The sequence below is a fragment of the Bombus huntii genome, chromosome 5, assembly GCF_024542735.1.
Source record: "Bombus huntii isolate Logan2020A chromosome 5, iyBomHunt1.1, whole genome shotgun sequence".
NCBI classification, from domain to species: Eukaryota; Metazoa; Arthropoda; class Insecta; order Hymenoptera; family Apidae; genus Bombus; species Bombus huntii.
The window spans coordinates 6,814,061-6,831,481 of NC_066242.1; the positions used below are offsets into that span (position 1 = coordinate 6,814,061).

General features: G+C 35.3%; 1 protein-coding gene and 1 long non-coding RNA gene across 8 annotated transcripts in view; one reads left to right on the forward strand and one right to left on the reverse strand.

Moving 5' to 3' along the window:
* The window catches only part of LOC126865388 (SLIT-ROBO Rho GTPase-activating protein 1-like), a 43,857-nt gene that overhangs the window by 25,635 nt on the left and 801 nt on the right, over window positions 1-17,421 (reverse strand). For 2 of the 7 annotated variants that reach the window (XM_050617820.1, XM_050617818.1), the window contains exon 1: window positions 8,102-9,583. The exons of 2 other annotated variants lie outside the window; for them this stretch is intronic. In XM_050617820.1, the coding sequence (XP_050473777.1) occupies window positions 8,102-8,177 (76 nt within the window). In that variant the 5' untranslated portion in view covers window positions 8,178-9,583. Of the gene's footprint in view, window position 1; window positions 911-8,101; window positions 9,584-17,421 lie in introns of those variants that run through there. 3 more of the 7 variants (XM_050617825.1, XM_050617822.1, XM_050617821.1) reach the window with 2 other exon arrangements.
* On the forward strand, window positions 11,083-16,600 carry LOC126865413 (uncharacterized). The gene is made up of 2 exons (XR_007689527.1): window positions 11,083-13,671; window positions 15,020-16,600. It is a non-coding gene; the product is annotated as an uncharacterized LOC126865413 (long non-coding RNA).

Genomic DNA, 17,421 nt, shown 5'->3' on the forward strand with positions numbered 1-17,421 from the left:
CCGTTTCATTCCAGGACGATTGAAACAGGCTTGATTATATTCCTTTTGAGAGCGTTCGACCACTGTTCGAAGAAACTAAACGTTTTAAAACTACAGCGCCACGAAGTATCGCAACCGTGCGAATAACATTAATTTTCACTCTCGATCCGTTCACCACGGATGATGTATTATTAGAAACGCGAGATTCTCGTAAATGTCACGCGTTTCTAATTCGAAACATCATTCGGATCTCCTAAAGCTCCACACGGTCACAATAACACGTATCGATGAACCACTGAACACACCAATCACAAACTCACTCGACGTGTAAAACGGCCTTGTTTTGATTACCGAACTTACGTACACGTGTGTCCACACCGAATACGCTTGTCTAATAGCTGGATACTTCGAGGAACTTTACACGCGAGTTCGATCGCTATAGAACGCGACACGTCTAAGTATCCTTTCTCTCCGTCCATGAAACACAAAAGTTTGCCGGATATCCTGCGACAGAATATACACACGTGCTTCGAACACTGACCGACGTTGCCTCTATTCGGCTAAACCAATGTCGACTGTTGTTTTTTTTCTACTATAGAGGGGAGACGGCACAACGGTATATATACACACTGAGCGAGAGAGAAATCCACGAAAGGAAACTGCAAACCAGTTGTAATACGAACGAGATCGTTTTGTCTGGAAAACTAATGTTATTAAGTTGTCTGAGATAGTTCTGTTCGTTGTGAAATTATTGAAGATATTCGTATTCGTCAAAATTCGCGTGGTTTCACGAGTGCGATGAAAGGAACGAAATTAACTGGTTTTTACGATTCTTGACGAATCCAGACAAGGGATTACGGACAAATATCGATGGCAAATAACGGCGGCGTGCGGTTTCGATGACCGCGAGAGTATTGCACATTGGCCGACCAGTCGAGAGGGACTTGGCCGCGTGAACTGACCAGTAAGGACAGGCAGTCGTTGCTTTGACTGTCGTTAAATTAACCACAATTACCAGCGAGGCCTACACGCACGCGCCTTCCTCTCTGTACGCCTACTGTGTATATTACCGACGTTTATATGTTCATGTATGTACACACATCCGTCTTAACTTTGCTCGGTCGTGTGCGTTTACACTTGCGCGAACGCCATTAAGCAAACGATATACGGTGATCTCAAACTGCTATTGAATAATGCGACGATTCAGAGGAGATTTATGGAAACGAAAATAGTATGTTCAATGTTATTGGGTCTCTTGAAGACATTTTTATTTCTGTAGTTTCGAAAACTTTTACATTTTTATGAAATTCTAGATTTTATTTTTAATCTTATTAAATTTTGAATAGTAATTTTTTATATTATTGAATTTTAAGTGATTATATGATACTTAATTTCCCACTTTTCACAATAGTTCGATAAAATTAATTTGTACTAATTTATTAATTTAGTAATTTATAATTTGTAACATACGATATAAAGTTGTCAGATCAAATAGCACGAATTTAATAGGAATAAGTTACAATATATTCGATGTAAATTCATAATTGGATGTTCATCTGCAAATTAATGGCCGGAAATTAATACCGTGAAAGATCTTGCATTCTCAAACGCATAAGCAAAGAAACATATATCTATTCGTATCACGTGCGCACTCCACGCACAATTACAGATAGCGTTTAATCTAGTTTTCATGAATCGATCTAAGCAAACGTTTACAAACAACTATCTTATACATTCTCTTATCTGAAAAAATTATTTTATTAGAACACACTAAATTAGAACGATAATTGCTAATTTTATACATTCTTTTTAGATTTACATTTATATACATACATTAAAGATTAGTAAACCATTTCTAAGTTAGGAATTATACATATTTAACACATCATATTCATAGTTAATCATACTTTACACGTATACGACTGTTTGACAGTGAACATTGGTCCGACATTCTGATAACCAACACAAACATACTCGTGGTTAGGCAAGCGATCTCAAGAAAACCAGGTCATCAAGAAATGCAATTTGATCACAGAAACGATTTACTATTCCTATAAAATAACCAAAGCAGCGCTCATATGTTTATTATTCAAACCTAACTTAATTTTTAATATTTGATGCATTTTTCATGCATTTAAAGATAATTTCATATTTTTTAATATTGATTTTAAGGAAAGAAAAGTTTTCGTTCGCACGGTAAGTTGAATTTCAGGAATTTAGATACCATTGAACAGTGTTTGAAACGACGCAGCGGCGAAATACGTGATTCAGTTCGAGCAGATTTGGGAGGGGTGAACCACGACAATTAACAAGTTAGTTGCCAATTACCACGTTATCGTTCGCGATACCGTCATACGAACAAACACGTCATGCGTACAAAAGGTTGACGACTTTATTGAATTAATTTTTTTCTCTTCCTTGCACCGAGCTGCGCTACCGGGCGAAAAATAAAACGCAAAAAGGAAATGGATAATTTAAATCGTTCTCGAGTTACTTTACGAGCCGCGTTCATTTAAATTCATAATTTTATTTTTTACATGGTGAAGAAATACATTTATTTATTTGTCGAGAATGGAATGTGAAAGTAAAATTTGTTGTAGATTTCAAGGTTAGGTCACGAACTTTAGAAAGTTTAATAGATATTAACCTTTACATTTCGCGCGGGTTAAAATGTGAAACTGTATTCAGTAATAATATGGAATAGTCTATATACTTTTCAAACTTAATACAGTTAATATGAAAGAATATATTCAAATTTCAGGGTACTAAAAATCCTAACCAATAGTTTTTCCCAAACGGAACAAAAGACAAAATGGCTGTATTCAGTCAAAGTATTCAAATATTGATATTTTAAAGATCCTAAGCTATACTCTAGCCCGAAAAGAACAAAAAACAAAATAACTACATATTTTTAATTTGTAACGCAATTAATAACAAAGTATTTAAGTGCCAATATACTGAAAATCTTAACCGATACTCTTTTAGAAGAGGAAAAAATAAAATAGAAATCGGTACAATTAAATTAAATCTACGGAAAGATGGAGGGAGAAGAATCTTCACGCACGAGTTCGCGCGCACAAATTGATATGCAACGCAACGTTTCTCTATCAACTTCCTTCCTGCACGAATTGAAGGGGAACATAAAATGATTATTGCGCGTTCAGTTCACTTTTCGTTATCTAAAATCCAATGCATATCAGTTCCTTTGTGTACGTATCCCGTAATTGTACCGTGACGTGTGCATGGTAAACTAGAAACTATCTACTGTAATAGCAGGTCAGAAAGATAGTGCGATGGCCTCTCAATAGTCTTGCTACGAGAATTACCCATTAGCCGTGTAGTTCACGACGAACAACGCGCCTCGTCAATTATCAAGATTTATGTTGCGACCGGCGCGCCCTCCTAAACGAATCGTCGCAACCAAGCATTAAAAACTTTGCATAAGGAAATAAGAATACATATAAATCAGATCTGTCCTAATATTTTCTATCGTATCATTTATCGTAATTGATAGATCATCTTCGTAAGTTACTTTGTAAGAAATTTTATTAAAAAGAATATATTTTATAATTTAATATAGTTAGCACTTTCAATGCTAGTCAAAGATTAAGCATATTTTTAAATTTTGAAATTAAGTAAAGAAAGATATGCAATTAGAAAATAGTTGACCATAATAAATTCTAGTTACTCAGTTCCTGCCTTTTATTCTTTGGTTCTTCTTTCATCTTTTTAACTTATGTTACTGAGATCGTTAATTTAATTAATATAAATGCATGGTTCTTAAGTTAAATGAAAATTTTAACATCGCTGCTCTACCATATAATACCACAGAATATATTAACTTCCTTGGCGCCAAATATTTTATTAATCTTTTTTGCAATCCTTATAAAGGATCATTTAAAGATCTATTCAAACGCAATTCATTTGATTGGTAATGTGTTGATTCTTCGGACAAAAAAGCTTTTAAAACGTTTGCGTTTCTTTTACTTCGTCGTTTTTCTGAATACGTTCCCAGCGTTGTTGACTTTTACGCGAAAGGAGTAATTGGACTAAACACATCTGCGCGTTTTATCGTTGGCTTCTTTATTGGCGTGTGGAAATTGAAATTGCAGGAGAAGAGAAAAGGGGAATCTCTTTTCGAATCGAAATGAAAATTTTTTGTACAAGGTTTTACAATTTATGAGATTATTTCACTCACTAGTTGGACTGTTAAAGATGAAAACCAAATTCCAAATAACTTTAGATTATTTTCTAGTACATCAGTACTCCCTTTTCATTTTTAAATATAAATAGTAACTTTTGTTTCATTATTATTTAATTTTACTATTTAAAAAATACATTTCTCTTCTCTATAATCTATATTATAATATACAGGATGGTTGGTAACTGGTGGTACAAGCGGAAAGGAGGTGATTCTACGCGAAAAAAAAAGTCGAAAATATAGAATAAAAATTTTTCGTTTGAGGCTTTGTTTTCGAGAAAATCGACTTTGAATTTTCGCTCGGTACGCGTGCGGTACGCTATAACGGATCTCATTGTAGATCGTTGTCTCGATAGAAAAATTAAAAAAAAATTTTTATTCTATATTTTCGACTTCTTTTTTCGCATAGAATCGCCCCCTTTCCGCTTGTGCCACCAGTTACCAAACACCCTGTATATTTTTCTAAAATCACTTATTTTAAACTTTCCAAACATAAGTATTAGGTCATCCGAAAAGTGTCTTTCTTTTACAGACATGTCTTTTACAACGATGCATCTTTATACAAACATGAAACCTAATCTGTCGAACGTTGTGATCTTTATTTTGATAGAACAAAATGGATCATACGTAATTCGATACAATAATATAAAACGGAAAATGTTGTGCATCCATTATTTCCTTATAAAATGAAAAAGACTTTTCGGACGACCTAATAAATGATTTTGCAATCAAATGTTTTGAAAGCAGATTAGAAGTTCCGACAGACAAGGAAGCCATATGGAACCCCTTTGATTTTCTCCGGCGCATGGCATGGGGAACCTTCATAACCATCTCGACCGGAAGCTAGCTGCTAGAGTTCGTACGCCATATGGTAGGAACGAATTCGTTCAGAGAACGGATACATAACATGTAATTCTGTTCTGATACAATGCTATCGCTCACGGAAGTGTCTTTTGTTTAATCGTTCAGTGTACTTAAGAAAAGAAAAACGGCTTTACATTTACTCGAAACCCTTTGATTTTCTTTGTTTCTTTTTAATAGCCACTAATTTATAACCAAAAACTTGTATACTATGGTATTTGGAAGAACGTAAAATCTCTGAAATTGAAATCAACATATAAAATTCCGAACTAGCTGCATCTTATCGAAAAAAATAAAAAATTTATTATCATCTCTGAATAAGCTCATACAATTATAAAATAATGATTCGGTGACAGAAAGGTCATAGGTTCGTAGTGACTATGCAGTTCAACCATAATGTAATATCGCTTAAACAATGAATGTCATTCTAAATGTCATTTTCATACGTGAAACAAAGAGACCGCAGATCGATTCAAAATACTTGGGCGAAAATCAATTTAATTTTATATATGAAATACTACGAACAACACATATACTTCTTGGTATATATAATCTACGCAAAAAACCTAATATGGGACAGTTTAACATATGTTCTCTAATATTAGAACTATCAACTAAAATATAAAAATCAAAATAAAGAATATATTAAAAATAAAAAGATTAAAAATCATAGAAAATTATTCAAATTCTCAAAAATACATAGTTACAAATCAGAAAGATTTCTATAAAAGATTGCAAAGTAGTTATCTCGACCAATCTGGTAATTCTAGTGGTAAGGAAACAAAACTAAAAGAAACTGATTTTTTTTCAGATCTATCGTGGAAAACTCCTAAAAGGAAAGGGCTGGCCTTCGATGCAAATCGTGCATCTACACCACATGTAGCATGTACATACTCAACAATACCACGACTCCCTTCACATTGTTAGAACAGCAAATCTACACAGGCATTTTCCAATTAACATGTAAAAGAAACTTCGTTCAATATGAGAATCCAATCCAGGCAAAAACGTACACTGGTACACGGAATCGAGAATGCCATTTGCGGTGCATTCGACTCTAGGAAAGAGGCAGACATAAATGAAAGAAAGAAATAGGTGCCGCGCCTGAGGATCATGAGAGAGAACGACTGCTCTCGATATTTCTTCTAATCACTTTCAAAGAGACAAAGCTCGAAATGAAAGACGTTACGTAATTACCCTTTGCAAATGTGATTACCACCATCGAGCGACTTTTCTGAGCGCCTACAATTTAATTATGCTGCAAAGACTTCACTTAATTTTCGTAATTAATCCGAATGCCAATCTCCACTGTTACGGAGAATCGGCATTTTAGTTGGAAGGTTAAATGGCATCATATTTAATAATTTCATTTTATACTATTAAATATAGGAAAGAATTCTATTTTTTTAATGATAAGCATACAGGTAGGGAAATTCTTATCTGTAGTTTTATTATGATACGCTTTATTTTTTTTCTATAATGTACTGATGATTTTCAAACTTTTGATTTTTAATAGTAATTGCAAACTAACTGAAGTTAGATTTTTGGTATAAGAATTTTCCCTATTTATGTACGCACTGTCTAGGCAAAATGTATTTTCATTTACAAAAAGTTGTAATACTTTCAATTATTTTCTTAAATATTATGTATCGATTTTAATAACTTTTCTCCATTTTTTGATTCAATACTGTCATCACTATATTGTTACTAGTAAGTGGTTAATTTTTGAAATCAAAACATCCTCTGCAATATTTCTGATATTATATCTTAAATTTAATCTACTACAATATAGATATCAAGAGTAGGAAAAAAATCTTAGGTTCATTGTAAATAGTTCTGATTAAGCTAAAACGCGATGAGAATGCAGTATTGAACGTATACTTTATCAATTGCTATTGTGTTGATCATTATTTACTGCATACCTCAAAACAAGGTGATAAACGATAATACTCAAAAAATTAGATGTCAGTAATAAAAAACGCTAAGATATCTTAACCCAAAGTATTTACTGCTGTAGATTGTAGATCGTAATATAGACAATAGAAACACAGAACCTTTTTCTACATCTGATATTTTGTTCAGTTTGTGTAATTGGATACTTGGAATTTGTAATTCTGACGAACGCAATAAAATGCGTCGCCCATTGTTCATTTAAAGGTAACATGCTTATTTAGTAAATATGTATGTATTTAGTGAAATAATTGAAGTCATCTTTATCAATCATTGGATTAAATAATATATATCATCTTGGCAAGTGTTATTTATGCGATTAAGTGTTGAATATTTATATCGTAATTCTTTTCTGAGTCAAATACAAAATTTCATTGCTAACTAGAAAATTTCTATTACATTTAAAAAATATAGATTTTATAAACTTACAATTAATGCAAACCACACATTTACGCTCTAATCAGCGAATTTATAATATAATTTCTTTTGATAATATTTTGTTCGGTGATGCTGATACAGCGACCTCCAAGACCATTTTTTCGAGCTCGACATTGCGCCGCGCCGCTTTTCTCGCGTTCCAAGTAACGCGACGAGAGAAATTCTATACATTTAAACGAGTATTCGCACTACTCTACACCAGCGGCATTAGATGTCCTCGTCTATCTAGAATTTCCAATATTGTATAACGCACACATTGTGCGAATGTATCACGGCAAAACTGTGGACGAATGAAAGACTTATGGTATAAATGCACGCGAAAATGTCGAAACCAAAATGTACGATGCTTGTAAACTAAATTCAATGAAATCGACAAATAATGTATAGAGCTTATGCGAATTATAATACAATGAGTAGGGGTCGTAGAATGATTACTAATGTTTTACGTAGTGATTACTCAAACGTAGGCAACTCAAAGAAATAAAAAAGAACTACGAATAACTACTTACGGATTTTAGGTTAGGTTAAGTATCTACTGATTTGGTGTTTCGAACTATCACCGAGGGGAAAGATCTAGGAACTTTACTGTTCCGTTTAATGCGCGATTTCTTTCATCCCCAGCTACTTCAGATGCAAGAAAAAGCGAACGCATTTGCATCTAATGAACCATACCTGGAAGTACGTCCTTAGTATCGGGGTTATAAGGATGAATCCATCCGTTTCTCTGCTGAATAATGCACTGGAACATGTTGCTGGACTATGCGTAGGTCTCGATTCGTGTTGATCGGCTGTAACGAACGAACGAGCAAGAGAGAGAAAGAAAGAAAGGGGGAATGGAAGGAAGAGGAAGGGAGAGAGCGAGATGGATCGAGGGAGAGTATACAGCGACGAAAAAGAAAGACGGGAAAACAGGGTGAAAAAAGACACAAGATCCGTTATAGTTGGCAAGTTCTTTCAATGGGCCACCTTCTCCCTCTGTTCCTTTTTAAAAATATCCCTAGAGCGCACCAATTACTGCAAGATCGAGTTCCTCGTTGATTAGCGATTAATATTATCGTACGGCGAGTATTTAGAGCGAAACTCGACTCGATCAAGTACGCAGAAACGAATCTTCTACGCTTACTTCTTTTCCGGTAAGATTTCCAAGCTTCTTTCCAGAATGGTTCTCCGTCAATGCACCACCATTACCGGAACGCTCTAGTTTCTTTTTGTCAATCGTAAAACCGATTCGATTCACGATTCGAGTGATCGGCATGGAGCTCGATGAATGTGTATTCTTGCATCTCGTGAGAAGATACTTTCGATTTATACGCTCGTTGTCGTTCGTTGAAAGACAAGATCGACAATTTGACCGACCTCCATTTCATAGGAGAAACCGCGGGTATTATTCATCATCAGCTTCACATCATTATCAAATGTTCTTCTTGTCGCTCGACTACTCTCTCTTCTTTCTTCGAACATGTGTGTATATTCACACATACACACAACTGGTATACGCATATACGCACCGGTTCTTTATTTATCCCTCTCTAACTCGTTCGTTCGCTTTGTCTCCCACCAATGGACCACCACACTCTTTCTTCTTCCGTTTCTTGATTTCTTCCCTTCAGGCCTGGCTTCCCTCACCGCAGCCCGCTACTCCAAGGATTACTCTCATCTTCGCAACAAAACGAAACACTGTGAGTTCACAGCGATCTTTCCATCGTTCGGCACACGCGCTCTTACACGCAACGTAATGCAATGCACTCGACCGACCGACCGACCGACCGCTCCGGCCTTGAAACGTGTGCACTTCTCTCTTCCCGGTTTAACCGAAACCCATCACCAACGTTCGTTCATACGGTACACTAACGTATGTATTCTGTGATGTTAACGTGAGAAAGAACCAAAAGGGGTGGGCAAGAAGATTGACCAACACGCACAGGCCAGGGAAACAAAGGCGCGGCGCGGTTCAAGAAAGTTAAGAATGACAAGAAAAAGGAAACGAAGGCAGAAGGTAGTCGCCTTTTCTCGTTGCTCCTGCGCCCAGAGGGTGGCTGGTCGGCTGGCTGGGATCGAACTAGATGGCTCGTCGCCAGGCAACCGGATTTTCTGTCTCTCTCTTGCACACCACCTCCCTCCCTTTGCACTCGTTCTTACTTTATCCATCTCTCTCTCACTCTCCCTCTCTCTCTCTTTCTCTCTGTTCACTTCTCTTTGTCACTCGGTTCCGTACCGGTGCTCTTCTCGCGTTTGCTCTAACCTCCTCGCTCGCCCCACCTTCCTTTCCCCTCTCTTCCTCTATCGTCGCGTTAAACTCTCTCCCTCGGTCCCACTGAAGAGCCGCAGCAGTAGCAACACACCGCACCACACCACATACACACCGGTTACTCTCATGCTCTCTCTCGTTCTCTCTCGCTCTCCTGACTCGCCACCCCCTGCATACTCCGGAACGTGTAGAGGATTCTCTCTCTTGTATATACCTTGGCCGATGACTTTAGGCAGACCGCGCACCGATCTTCACCGTCGTGCCTTGAAAATACGATACTCGATCGAAATTAAAATTTAGAACTTTTTTTTTATACAACATGAGAGGTTACACGTTTTTCAAACGAGAAATCTCTTAAATGGTAGAAAGAAATGCAGAAGAAGTTTAAAAAAGTTAAAGAATCTTTCTTTCTTCTAAAACTGGAGCTATCTAAAAATATATAATTGGAGAAATTAATTAGGCAGTGTAAAGATTAAATTAATTTTAATGTATATTTACTTTCTGCGTAGTAAAGAAGCTATTGTTAAGTAAAGTTTATAAGCTTCTCAGATGACGTGTATTTTGATTTAATATCTCGCGATAGATTTTATACTAGGCTAAGTTTACGTGCTTCTAATTATTGATATTGTGGATTATCGTATTTTTGTGCACGATCAGTCATGATAAAGAGCTTGCGCACAATATTGGCACGCGTTATATCTTCAGCTCAATATCTAGTTTATCGGAAATTTGTAAGCAAAAAGTAGAAAAGAAAGCAAAGAATACGATGCAGTTAATTATTTTGAATTGAAACATTCGATTTTGTAGAATAAAATCGGCTTTATCCCTTCCGAGGAAAATTCAAAATACCTGAATTTGTATCGACGTTGTTACAAAAAATAATACAGAGAAGAGGCCATTTATGAAAAATTGGTCGCGCACAAAGAAAAGCCAAAATAAGACAATCGGTTACGGTTATTTTATCTCTTGGCGCGCTTTGCTTTCCCCATTGTGAGGCACTGGCACGTCCTCAAAACGGCTGATTCTCACAGTAGTAGACACGACGATTCTACTATACACGGATCATAAGGCCGGTGCAGCCTAAAAGGAAACAGTAGAAGAGGAAAAAAAAACAGAAAAGAGAACACACTTGAAGTTGTTAAGCCGAATCGGCCAGGAAACTTTCTACGTTGAAAGCGTTTCACTTGCAAACGGAAAAGGGGACGAGTCTGTAGAAAACCGATTATATACCAGAGAAATTCCGCGCTCCCGATGCACCGTTTCGAAATCAACTGAATCGCGTAATACCGTTGTCGAAGCGTCGAGCGGAAAGTGTATATCGTGCATACGTAACGAGAGCGAGGGAGATAGGTAGAAAACGGAGGACAGAGATAACAGTTGTCCGAAGAGGGAGAGGGTTAATGAGGGAACAGTAGCCAGAAAGAGACGTAACGAAAAGAGATGAAATAATAGCAATAAAGCGAGGCAAAACAGTGCAAAAGAGATGGCCGCTGAGCTGGTAGGGGAATCAATGAGTGTTACTCGCGCCACCGCTTTTGTTTCTCTCCTCGTCTCTCTCGCTGCATGGTTATACTCTCTGTACACCAGTCTCCCACCGTGGTGTTCTATATAGGCTCGTCCAACCCTCGAAGCGTGACCGTGACTGTGACTCTGATCAAACAGAGTGCACGTGTCCACCGTGTGTACGTTACTCTCTGGCTCTGCGCGCTTGCTTGTGCTCTCGCTGGTCCTGTTCTCTACATCCCCGTAGAACTTGTACCACGTGGAAACACTTTTCTTCGTTTCGACGCGGTTATTTCACGCGATACATGCGTATCATACACACGGTTCCATGTCGTCTAATTGTAGACGTTCTTCGCTTGGTCAACAAACACTTAACCATTTCGGTAACCATTTCAGCGCCACGCGCCCAGATTCCTAACTAACCTATATTTATGTTTTTTTTCATGATTTCCAAAGTGTGGTTAAAATACATAATTAAAAATTGTTTTACGTGAGTCTAGTAAATTTTATAATATTTGTTATAACACGAACTATCTTATGTAATGTATAAAATTGGTAACTGTTCGTTAATAAAATGTTTTTTTCTGGTACGACTTCTCTGGTTTCTTAAAGATAATTCAAGAGATCGAGAGAGAGAGAGAGAGAGAGATTGCACTTGATATAAAAGTGGATCTCGTTTGCTCATTCGATGTACTCAGCACCCTGAAACAAATTGCTTTTCATCGGCCACTTCGAAGGCACTCAGGGATCATCTTACGATTGGCTTAGTTTATCGGCAGGTTACTACCACTGTTAGTTTTTCTGCATTCTTTCATTTACTTTATCACCAACTGGTGAAGAGAAATATGGTCGAACTATTTCTATTCATCTTCTTATTTATTTTTGATTCTTAGTATTTTGAGAGTCTAAACATGAAATAAAAGACAGTAGTATATAAATGCACTTCTGTTTTGATTTTACAGAATTATTGTGGAGGTTATGTCAATTATTATGATCGAGGTCAAGAATTTTATAAGAATAAAACACTAAATTCTACGTAAGAAGAGAGCATTTAATCTTGCTCTAGGATCAGAATACGAGGATTGTGGAACCATTAGCGTCATCTGTTATTTAATTTCCAAGTCATGATAATTGGATCTGATTTCGACAAAAGATACTTTTATTATTAAATTTACAAATATAGAAACATGAAAAGAGGATAGTATCTACAATTAACTGCATAAACTTGATTTGAATGAAAATAATATTGTATTTCAAAAAATTTTCATAAATCAATCCTTTTTTAAAATTTATTCTCAATGATAATGATCGATATCGATTTGCTTGTTTTACTTATTTTCTTTTTCGTGAAGAAACTGCACTTGTTTCCAACATAATCACGTATTAAATCTGAAACGTCGTAAAAGCACTTATGAAAAATGTACCCTGAACCTAGCGCGCTCGCAATTGGTTGACTCAGCCAAGTGGTTCAATGGGATACCGCGCCATTTCATTGATGCCGCTAACCTTATGGTGAGTAAGTAACGGCCAATGTCGTTCCTTCTTCAGCTTAAATTCTAAATTATTTCTATGAAAATTACACTATACAAATTTATATTTCTTCAATGTCTATTTCACATTTATCAAATTGCATTAAATTAAAATCAATTGTTTAAACAATCTAATCTTTATAATTATCGTATAGTAGTAATAATGATTGTCATTATTACCCTTTTATATGGTAATTTTAATTTCAAACATTAAAAAATTGTTAGTTACTCATAGTATAGATAAAGTTCATTCAGTGTGTACTATTCTAAAACTGAATCTCTATTCATGTGATCATTACGTAGTACCGCTACCGCTATTTTAAAGCTAAAGATCGTTCGGGGTTCCGACCTTCGTACAGATAAGCGTGCAGATTCAATACCACTTAGACTTCTTACCGTGCACCTATCCAGAAGTCTTTGTTGATCCATCAGATTAGTGTCAACCTGAAACAATTATTCTCCACGCAAAATTTCCGTACAATTTTACAATTTCTATGTCATACATTCCAGACTAACGCAAATATAAATATCGTATGTATGCATGCACACTATTCTTGTATTGGTTAATCACACTTTCTGATTATTCCATTTTTAGAAATTCCCTATATCTCTTCTTTATTATCTCTTCTTAATTAAAGATATGAAATGATTCTAGTACTTTTGATTTAATTTTCTTACTCTATACTTTAAAAATAGTTCTACTGCATTCTTTCCAAGTAACAATATAAGATAATTTACACCGTGTCTCTTGCTTAATTTTTTCGACAGCCCTCACGATACATATACCGAGAAATGGAATTAATTTAAAGTACAACGAGTACTTTCTTATATGTATACCGTCAGTGTTAAATGCCAGCAGCACAACCCTAGCGCTTTATTCGCCTTGCTATCTCGTTAGCGAACTCTATTGGTGTTTCTGTACAACTCGCGACATTTCCTCCTGCAAGTTCACAATCTACCCGGTGAGAGGCCGCGTTCTTTATCTTATAATCGTTTTTCGGAATGTAAACGCACCCATAGAGTATATACAGCGACATTCGATTGTCCTTACGAAGGAATTGTCCGATCCCCTTTTCGGGCGATTTATCTCAATTAGTAACTCATCCCGATAGTTAACGTCGTACATCTAGATGAAAATATACGCACGCCACAAGCTAATTAATCTAACAATGATATAGACGTTAGGGAGACATATTATTTCTTTGTAATTTCTTCGCCTCTATTCTAGTAGGACTTAGTTGCTAATGAACTAAAATAAAATGAATGCCCTTGCTAGTACTTACACATGTGCATCAAAAAATTATACTGTCCCGTGTATATGTGTATTCGCTGTTCTACACAGCGGTTTAGGAGGCCGAACTTTCGTTCGTGATATTTATAGATCGGGAAAATCAAATCGAAAATATCCTTGAAGTTATTCAAAGGGATTACAATGTGATATATATATATATATATATATATATATATATATATATATATATATATATGTAGGGACTTCAGATTATAATATTTTAATAATCGAATAACTAGATTACAGATTTTTATGCATTACAATTTGAAGATACCAAAATGTACAGAATGCGTATAATACATAATAATATATAAAATATTGGAAGCAAAATAATTGTTTTTAATAACTATTTTATATTTATATCTTTAATCGGTAAAACGAATTTCTATTTAAATTCCATCTTTTCATTACGTTCAAAAAAATATAATTTTTTTGGAAAACATTTAAATAAAACATGTAATCACAATAGTACTCGAATGAAAGATATACATATCTTTTACTGGCTGGGATAGATACCCTCTTTGACACTCTAAAAATGGTGTCTGTTCGTAAAAACATCTGCCGCACAAAGCAGGAAATGTCGTTCCCTTTTTACTCTTCACTTTATTCAGATTTCTCCACCGGATTTACGGTTAAAGTAATGACAAAAATTCTTAACTTTTCTTGTGAACAAGCTCTTCCGCCGACAATTTATCAAAGAATTATTTTCAATGCTTAAAGAATCCCTAATTAGTCTAATTAAAACATTGATCAGAACCTTCAAACGTATATTCTACATTTTACTTCCAGTTTAATGAGAAAGAGTGAATAGCAATAAAAAACAGTACAAGTTTAATTTATGACCGCTTTTTTATTCAGATAAGTATTAGAGATTATTCCAAATCTCTCAATACGTAATTATTATTTTCACTACCTCCTTTATGAAGTATTATGTATCAAAACATTATGTCATTCAATAAATCTTATATCAATACCCTATCGCTTACATAAACTTAAATCTGCTGTTTGTATCTTTTCAGATGCCTTCTCTTTTTGGAATAATTCATTTATAGAAAGAGTGGAGTACATAAAAGTAGTAAATTAGTAAAAATAAAATAAAATTATATTGTAAAATTCATTTCGGGTCATATAGACTCAAGAGAATAGCAGGATTAAATTACTCAGGAAATAAACAAAATGTAGAAACACGTCTGTGAAGCGACGCGTCTACCGGCGTGGCGCGCTCCGCGTAGCGGCGGGTCACTAAAATCGATATTAAAGCAGACAATGTTGCAACCGTGCAACGTGGTATAAACACAAAAATCAGAATGCATAGAGGAAACGGTCGACGCAGTCAGGCACGACTGTGTGGAACGAGTGGCAACCAACAATGAGAATATGCGCATGCGCCTCGAGAAATCAAGAAATACATAGATGCACGTCCACAGTGCGTCTGAAAGTGTTCGGTGTGAATGTGTTCACTAAAGAATAAGGAGTGGGAGAAAAAAACGGAGAGGGATGGGGGCAGTACGCGCGTTAAAGTAAAATAAAAACAACCTTGAAAGTTTGTAAACGGAAACAGGGATGGGCATCCGATGTTCGTTCTTCTGGGAACTTCCGATCGGACAGACTTATGATTATGAATGCACGACACGTTGCACTATGCCACATTGATGAAATGATAGGAAATTAAATAAATTTTCAAAATTTGCAAAATGTCAAGATTCCTCTTATTTTGTAATATCAAGTTATAAATATATTTATGATATTAAGGTTATATTTCTTTTATTATTAAAAAATACTTTCACTCAGTCCAGTATAATTTCATCTAATTCCTGATGAAATATGGACGTATAAATAAGATTATTAGACTATTATAGTATGTATTACATATACAATAAGTATGTATTTATGAGATAATAGATAATGAAGAAACAGAGATGTTTAACAGTGTCAAACATGTGAGAGTTTTTTCAGAATGCCGTGAAACCTATCCTTGTTGCTTCCCACGACTTTAATATGCAGACGAGGCGATTTCTAATGCGACGCGCCAACATTTCAACTGAGAGACGTGCAAGCACCTCATTTGCCTCATCGAATGACGATAGGTATTACACGATTGTTCATTGATCCAGTGAAACTACGTTTTTTGCTTTCTTTCGTTGCACGAAATATTTGCGAGAAATTTTATACATAAAAATTATTAATTAACAATTGGAAATAATATGATAAGAATCTAGATATAATAATAAATAATATCAAAAAGAGGATTCGATACATCTCTTTATGGCGTCATGATGATTTTATGATAAATCTTTCTTTAGAAAACTTGTAATGTTGATTACATTATAATTTCTAAGATATACGTTCGAAGCGTAAAGCCGAAGCCTATTACCTATACAAACGTATAACTCAAGTACGCCGGTAACTAAGAATGTCTAACGCAACCTTCGAATGCACCAGCATTCCACAAAGGGTGTAATAGTCTCTACTTGATTATGCTGTACAATGCTCTGGCTGATAATAGCAGTTTACAATGTCGTGATATTCTTAACACATGAAATCCTGTACTTACGTCATCTATTATGTTCTTTTCAATAAATTTTTCTCTCGTCTATCAACAGATTTATAATCATTTTAAGATTACTTTTACCGAACTAAACAATGTTTTACATGGATGAAATAATTCTTTTTAGAGAGGTGTCACAAGTTAAAGCTCATTTTATTGTATAAAAAAATATTTACTATCTTTTGTTACATATGACTGCATCATCTTATGAAATAATTAAATATAAGTATTTTTAGCATTGAGTAATATATTACACGAATTAAGCAATGTTTTATATGGATGAAATATGTTATTCTTTGCAGAGAAACATCGCAGGTTTGAAATACATTGCATGCCAAGATGCACAAATAAACGGCATTTTGAACATAAAAACATCGACACGTCGCGTTATTCTTCGAAAGTCAGCGTCGCGGTACTCGCACTGTCGAGTGCACATTATAACGAGATTTTCTAACATCTGTTGACCATATAGCCGCTAAGCTTTTTATACATTCCTACACGCCAAACGTATTGAAAAAATGCTCCATGTATTAAGGAAAGAAAAAACACGAAAGAAATGTCAGCACTCGCTGTTTTATCGATGGGATGAATGAAACAAATTGCACCTTTACACTCTTTACAGTCAATCGAGCAGATGCACGCATCCCAATGGACGTTGGAACGAGTTTTATCGAAATAAATTACCCTTCGACTCGGAGCACGCCGCGAATATATTTCAAACCAGTAACACAAATCTATATCCTTATCTTAAATCTTTTCATAACAAGAAAACCTGACATAAAATTAATAACTTTACAAATCGAATTTTAGGGAAATAAGATAACAAAACTCCCCTGATTTCCCAAAAAATTTTCGATAAAATTATTGCCAACA